This window comes from Fukomys damarensis, unplaced genomic scaffold (assembly GCF_012274545.1).
Source record: "Fukomys damarensis isolate Sample0158 unplaced genomic scaffold, DMR_v1.0_HiC HiC_scaffold_9, whole genome shotgun sequence".
Classification (NCBI taxonomy): Eukaryota; Metazoa; Chordata; class Mammalia; order Rodentia; family Bathyergidae; genus Fukomys; species Fukomys damarensis.
The window spans coordinates 50,628,031-50,635,495 of record NW_022900921.1 but is presented as its reverse complement, the minus strand read 5'-3'; the positions used below and the strand labels follow the sequence as shown (position 1 = coordinate 50,635,495).

General features: G+C 46.6%; 1 protein-coding gene across 1 annotated transcript in view; it reads right to left on the bottom strand.

Annotated features, from left to right (window-relative positions):
• Nucleotides 1–510: 510 nt before the first annotated feature.
• Nucleotides 511–7,465, bottom strand: part of Chchd5 (coiled-coil-helix-coiled-coil-helix domain containing 5) — a 7,411-nt gene continuing 456 nt past the window's right edge. Inside the window, exons 2-4 of the mRNA XM_033761493.1 lie at nucleotides 3,594–3,734; nucleotides 3,331–3,496; nucleotides 511–606 (exon numbers count right to left, since the gene is read on the bottom strand). Coding sequence (XP_033617384.1) covers nucleotides 511–606; nucleotides 3,331–3,496; nucleotides 3,594–3,734 — 403 coding nt within the window. The remainder of the gene's footprint in view (nucleotides 607–3,330; nucleotides 3,497–3,593; nucleotides 3,735–7,465) is intronic.

Here is a 7,465-nt window from a genome sequence, read left to right as displayed (position 1 = left end):
TAACGCTAGTATTTCATCTCCATTGCCCAAAGCTTGGTATCTTTTGCTAGACTATTTTGAATTCATCAGGGAAGGAAGTGTGTTATATATACACTGCTTCCTCCCCAGGCTTCAAGCAAACTTGATAAAACTTGGTGACTGCTAGGATGGAAGAAAAAGGCCCTGTCCCCCATGCATATGCAGCAGTACATAGGGAATGGCTGTTTGGCAGTGCTAACAAGGAAGCAGTTCAGTTAACATGGGTGAACATACTGCACATCTTGTCCTTTCCCTGGTCCTTCTTAGGGTCACCTGAAGCTGAGGGGCAAGATGACCAAGGTTTCTGCTCAGGAGCTAATGGCAGGAACCAAAGTCTAGTGCACAGTCTTTCTTTATTTGCAGCCCAGAAGTTCAGGGAAGCCAGGTTCATAGCACAGGCCTTCAGGACTCAAAACATGGTCACTCTGCAGGGGCTAGGGGTATCAAGAGGCCAGTCACTCATGTCCAGTGTTCCTGAAGTCAAAGGAGTCCTCAGGAGGCAGGAAGTGGCTGAGTCTGTGGAGAAAGCACATCAACATCTTCTGGCACCTCTTCCGTGCCTGGCCTTGGGCTACTGCAGGGGTGATCCTGCAAGCACAGCAGAGGCTTTGCTGGAGGGACAGGGTAGCAGGCAATGACCTTGACATCTGCCATGAAAACAAGCTTGCTGCGGTACACTATCATGGGGAAGGCACCTTTTACTAAGGTCCTGCATGTGCCCAGTATTGTTACAGGTATTAGAGACCCAGCAGGCAAAAATCTTGGACTCAGGGCCAGGGATTTAGCTCAGTGGTTCCGCCACCTGCTTCATAAGCGCAAGGACCTGAGTTCGATCCTGGGTACCAAAAAAAAAAAAAAAAAAAATCTTGGACTCAGAGGGGCTCCACTCAAGCGGGAAGGGACACAACAAATGAACAAAAATATGTTAATGGCGAGAAATCCTCTGTAGTGTCCACTAAAGTAGAAAGCAGGGGTGTGTGTGGAAGAACATGTAGCCTTTTAAACTGTCAGTTACACAGACAAGAGATGCTCCAAAAGCTCTTTATTTCCTGGTACATGAGATGAACATGTCTGTGTGTGTGCTGTTATGCAGACTACAGAACAAAAGAGGCTGGAATTTTACTGTCCCAGTGAGGGAGGAAAAGTTGGAACTGGAATGCCCTTACCAGGAAGTAGGAGGTCAGTAAGCGAGTGTGCTGGAGAGCTATGAGGCTTTAAAAGTGAGACATATGGCCTAATTTCCATTTTTAAGTTTGGCTGCCAAGGAAGAGAAATTATGGGGGTGGGGCGGCCATAGGGAGACTACAGAGAAGCTGGCTGGCTGTCTAGAAAAGGAAGAAGCAATCGGCCTGAAAATGGGAGGGAGGGGCCTTTACTATTTAGATGCACAAAACACTAAGAAGAAATGTTCTTGCTGGGTATGGTGGCACATGTCTGTAATCCCGGTTACTGGGGAGGCAGAGGTAGGAAGACTGCAAGTTCCAGGCCAGCCTGGACAACTTTGACCCTGTCTCATAATAAAATTGAAAAAAAAAAGACTACAGATGTAGGTAAATTATAGAATGAGGCCCTGGGTTCAATCCCCAGAACAGTAAAAAAAAGAGAGGAAGAGGAAAAAAAAAGAAAGGAGGCATGGCACAGTAGCACAGCCCTGTAACCCCCATACTCAGGAAGCCAAGACAGGAGTATCACAAATTCAAGGACACATAGTGAGTTCGAGGCCGTCTTGAACTAAATAACAAGACCCTGTCAAGGAAGGGAAGGAAAAGGGAGGGAAAGGGAGGGGAAGGGAGGAGGGGAGGAAGGAAAGGAGGTAGGGAGGGAGGGAGGGAGAAAGAGAAAGAAAAGCTAGGTGTGGTGGTGCATACTTGTTATCCCAGCACTTGGGAGACTGAGGCAGGAAGATCACCATGAGTTTGTCCCGTCTGGGCTATATAGTGAATTCAAGGCCAGCCTGAATTACCTTGTCTTGGAAAAAAATAAAAAAGGAAGAGAAAGAAAGAAAAGAAGAAATATTCCTAACAGCCCGGAAACTAGTATGGATACTATGTGATCATTATAGAAAGTTTTCTGAGGAGAACAAAAAATTTGGCTGGTTTCTGCTCTTAGAGTCTGAACTTTTCATTTATTTCCATTTTTAAAAGAAGCAGTGATGACTGGTCTTGATTAGAAAGGCATCTCCGCAGTCTTTAGCCAACAACTCCTCTAAAGCAGGAAATACTAGCACAGCAGAAGGATGTACGTCATGATCGGAGCTCATTGACCCTGGAAGCCTGGGAGCAAAGATGGGGCATTAGGAGAGGTTTCCTGAGAGAAGTACCATGTAAGGTAAAATAAGAATCAGCCAGAATATGGACAGGAAGGGCAGCCCATACAGAGGGAAAGAGCTGATCAGAAGCAGGAGAGATATGTGGTTATGTAACTGCACATTCACTGGGGCAGGAGCATGGAGCTTGAGGGGGAAAGTAAGGACAGGTGGGGCCAGAGATCACGATCCCAGGTTGTGCTGGAGTTGGCCTGGTGGAAGTAAGAGCCTCAGAAAGGTTTCTAAATAGAAGCAGAACATGGTCAGATTTCTTTTTAGATCATTCTGGGACTGTCACAGGGAAAGGCCTGAAAAGGATAAGATGGAACATGGAGACCCAGGAGAAGGCTAGTCTAGGGGTACAAGAGAAGATGAGACTGCAGAAATGGAGAGAGGGCCACAGGGGAGGGTGTTCAGAGGGGATGGTGAAAGGTATCGTTTTCCTTTGTTGTTCACAGTCCAAAGGGAGAGGTGGTAAACATCTAAAGGAGTTTTTCTTTTACTACCTCAGATATACTATATATGTTCAAAAGGATAATTTTTTTTCCAACTCCATCCTACTCCCTCTGTTATTACAGCTGAAAAGCAGTGAAAGGGAGAGAAGGCATAATGAGAGAGGTAGATGAGGTCAGCTTTGGTAAGAAAGGAGAGAACTTAGCAATGACCTGGGATTTTATTCTTAATATAAATGGGAAGCTACTAGAGAGTTGTAAGCAAATGTGTAATGTGAATAGATTTCAGTCCACTGCATGGAGGCAAGAAGAGATTCAGGGAAACTAGGGAGAAGGCTGGGGCAGGTATCCTGACAGAGGGTAGGCAAAGTGGCTGGACTAAAGTAGGGGATGTAGGAGGGTGACAACAGGTGACCACGTTCTGGATTCTGGGTGCATGGTGAAGGCATGTGGGGAAGGAGAGCTGAAGACTTGAAAGTCCGTACTTTGAGCAACCAGAAAGATGAAGGAGGTTGTAAGGGGGAAAGAGAAGGTGCTCAGATGAGCCTGCTTTACCTCTACAGGTGTGGGAGAATGTGGCAGCTGCACCCGCTCAGCACACTGCAGGAAGCGGCGCACATGTTCAGTACAGTTTCCCATGGCTGCCTCATTCTGCCGAAGACACTCCTCAAAGGCCTCAAAAGGCTCAGCACAGGCCTGGCGGATCTGGCGGATGATTGGGCTGTGGGGAGCAAGCATTTGAGACCCACGAACACTCCTACTCCACTGTCCACTTCCCACTTCACTCCCCAACCAATCTCATGCTTGCCCACACTCACTGGGCGGATGTGCACCGGGCAATGCTCATCTTAAGGTAGTGACAGTCCCGCTGCCATGACTCAGGTTTTGCTGCCACACACTGACCATATTGATCCAGCTCCCGGCCACAGTAGCGAGCAGTGATCTCCAGGGCCGCCTGCCTGTGGGCAAAGTAGGTTGAGGATAATTTGAGAGAACAGGCAAGAAAAGGAGGTCTCACCTAGGTCTAAGTATGAGTAAGGTTGTCGGGGAGGAGGCAGATCTAGGAATTCTAAGGATTCTAGGATGGGAATAGGGAAAGGCAGAGGTGAGGCCTGAGCCCTGGGTGCTATGAAATAGGGTGAGAGCTTCTGGGGAGATAGTGGAGGTCCTAATAACAAGATATGAATATTTTAAGGCAGGTCTTAAATTATGTCGGAGTTTATAGAATCCCTGACATAGGACTGGGGATCATGCACAAAAGATTTGGGGAGAGAAACTGGAAGATTTAATTGGGTTTGGGGGTCCTATAAATGAGGTTTGGAGCCCAAAATGTGAGGTCTTGGGTTCTGGTGAAGTCTCTTGACCAAAAAATTTTAGAGTTGTGGCCTGGAGATGAGACCTAAGGCTTTGTTGTTTGAGGGTCCTGGGGTGGGAGTAAATGTTCTAGTGGCATGATTTGAAAGCCCTGGGTAAGGCTGGGCCTATGGTGGATCTGGAGAGTCATATGGTGTGTCAAGGTCAGAAATTCAGAGTAAGGGTCTAGAAAGAAGTCTGTGGGCACTAGAGGTCTGGGTCCTTGGCAGGTGTGGAAAGCTCGAGGTACGATCTGATGATCCAAGGGGAGAAATGTAAAGCTCTAAGGACAAACTGGAGTCTTACAGGTTCTTAAACAAGGATATAGTTCCAGGGTAGCAAAGTCAGGGATACCGCCCTCGGGGCGGAGCTTGGGTGATAGCCAAAAGGAAGAGGGAGGACCTAACCCTCGGAGGGCCAGGCCTGGGCCTGAGCAGATGGGGTGTGTCAATCCTGAGGGTCAGTCTCCATGGAACCGAGAGGCAGGTTGTTCGTCTTGGGGTCCAGAGCTAAGCGCGGGTCATAGGGAAGCGGAGACAACAGTAAGCTCGGGGCAGGCGTTCCCGTTACTCACATGTGGGTGCAGCTGTGGATCTGCCGAGGAGAGACCCGCCTTTTCCGCTATCGGGTTGTCAAGGCGGGGCCCAGCCAGCCTTCTCTGATTCGCTCGTCCGGTCGAAGAGCGACTAGCAGTACTGGCAGTTCAGGCTCCACCCGTCAGGGCAATGCCCTTCATAGCTACTTCCGTCTACTTCCCGGCCACTACGCAGCGACAGACCCTTCTACTTCCGGCTTGCCATGGCGGCGCCCAGGGTTCCCAGGAAGTAGTCGGAAGAACTGCGGCGTCTGGATCCCAAAGCAACCGCAGGCTCTTTGGGGCTGAGACACTGTCAAACGCGCCCCAGCTATCCTGAGTGGAATTAGTGGTGAGCGGCTGCCACTGCTATGGCCCCTCAACATGCTGTCTCTTGAGGCTCTGTTGGGTTTGGTGGCTGCCAGAGTCTGGACGCAAGGACGGGGCTCAGACTTACTAACGTTGCGCTGCCACCATCGGCCTTGTACAGGTGTTCACAAACCTCCTGTAACACTGGTTCGCGCGAGTGAGCCGATCTGGTGAAGAGGCATCCCAAGAGCTGGTCCAGGTGGATTTGGGCCACCCATCTTCTCGGCCTATGTTACCCCTTCCCATTCTCCTTGCTCTTTAGCAAAGGCTCTAAAGTCAGGAGGAATGTGTGTGTGTGTGTGTGTGTGTGTGTGTGTGTGTGTGTGTGTGTGTGTGTGTGTGTTTTAATTAAGTTTATTTGTACATTTTAGGTATACAGTACAGTTACATTCATTATTGGGATCTTGTACCTTTACATGACAGGTCTTAGTTCTCATTTTTTTCCCCTTGTCCCTGCCCTCCCTTCACCCCATCCTCCCCTCCCCATTTACAAACACTTTATTTCCATTTTTTCATATTTTTTTCTTTTCCCTTATTCCCTTTCCCCTACCCTTCCCACTTTCCCTACACCTTTAGCCCTTTTCTTCCTATTCCACGTTGTCAATAGGAATGTGTTTTAATCCTGCTTTTATGAGACTATGAACGAGTTACTTCCTCTTTTAGTAATTCCTCCTTGTATGTCAACGTTTTCACCTTCTAATCTGCCTTCAAAGTATCAAGTTAGACCTCTGCATTTTTTCCTCCATTTATGAGGGTGGTTATCCCTTTGTCAGAGAACTATTTGTCTTGTCATCTGGTATGCAGAGGTCTTCCAAGACTCCAGTCAAAATGAACAGAAAATGCAGTCATTCATACTGTTTAAAGATGAACAATAGCTATGTGTGAGTAATTGACAAGCCATCTATATTTGTGTGTTCATCTGTAAAATGAGAATGATAACAGTGACTTCTTCCACATAGGACGTAGTGTAAGGGAACAGTTTTGCACAGAGCCCAGACCCATGGGAGTTCCAAATAACTGAGAGCTGTTGCAGGTGTCTTATCATGAGCTGCCCTGCTTGGCATTCGACATCTGATGACTGCTCTACTGGCTACCTGTAGCTGCTTCAGATAACAGGGCACTGCTTCAGAGCCATGGGTATTGAAGTAAAGATTTTCACCCAGAGATGACTCCATTCTTCCTTTCCAAAAAACAAATGTATGTTTTGGTGGGAGGAGAGGAAAGGCTGTGGAAAGACAGGAGACTCTAGCTTCAAGTGTTAATTGAATCTTTAGATTTTTCTTTCCTGGGAGAATAAAATCTTAACTCATTCTTGCCCTCTTTATGTGCCTTATCCCAAAGTCTAGGCAGTGTGTTTTCTCCAGGGAAGGGGTTTGCACAACTGGGCTTGGTGTAAGTAGCTATGAAAAAGACCCAAATAAGGGACACCTGCCTTGAGGAGTATGACACCCATGACACTTAACTTCTAGCTACCCTTTGGCTTGTGGCTCAGGAGTGGAGTGATTTCTCTAGGGATTAAATGTAAGAGAGACCTAAAATCCATGGGGTTTGGAGTGAAGCAGAGTTTGAATCAGAGACCTTGAATAGAATGCTTCTGCGCTCTGGATTTCAATTTTCCACTAAGAGCTATTTCAGGGTGTCCTTGAAAGAAGAAACTGAAGCAATATGGTGCTGACTTCTAGGTACTACAGAGCTGTGGGCCACAGGTGAAGGTGAGACTTGTAGAAACTGGGCATTACTGTCACTTGTTTTTTTCTTAAAGAAGTTGTATTTGATGTTTGATGCTGCATTTCATGGGAAGGAAAAAGTGAAGGGTAATTTCAGAACAGATTTTACAGATCAGTATTTAATAGTATCTGCTCTTTTTCTAATCATATATAAATAGACTCTATTGTATTGCAAGTTTTCAAAGGTCATGATATATTCTAATAGTAATGAAAATTTTGTCTGTGATTCTGCTTCCACCATGGATGTCACTTCTTTGACTCTGCCGGTCTCCATCTTAGCCACCTTCTTTCTCTTCCCATCCTGTCAGTTCTGACCTGACCATCTTTGAATGTTACCACTCTTACTGAAGAATTGAAATTTATGTGAGAAAAGGATACACCGTTGAGACTTCTAGCTTCCCTCTTCAACCTGTTTTTCAGTATTTCTGTACAGTCTGTTGGAGAAAAAAGGTGGTGTGGTGGTGGTGGTGCAGGGAGATGCGAAGCCAACCTAAATTAGGACTCTGAGCAGATTTCTCTGACCCTAAAATGAGTGAACTTGTGGCCAGCAAAGACCTGAGTTCATTTTGTTCTCAGTCAGAAGGTTATCCAAATGCTGTCTAGACATGTACTGAGGTAAATTTAAGTTCCAGCAAGTTTTTTTTTTTTTTTTTTTTTTTTTTTTTAG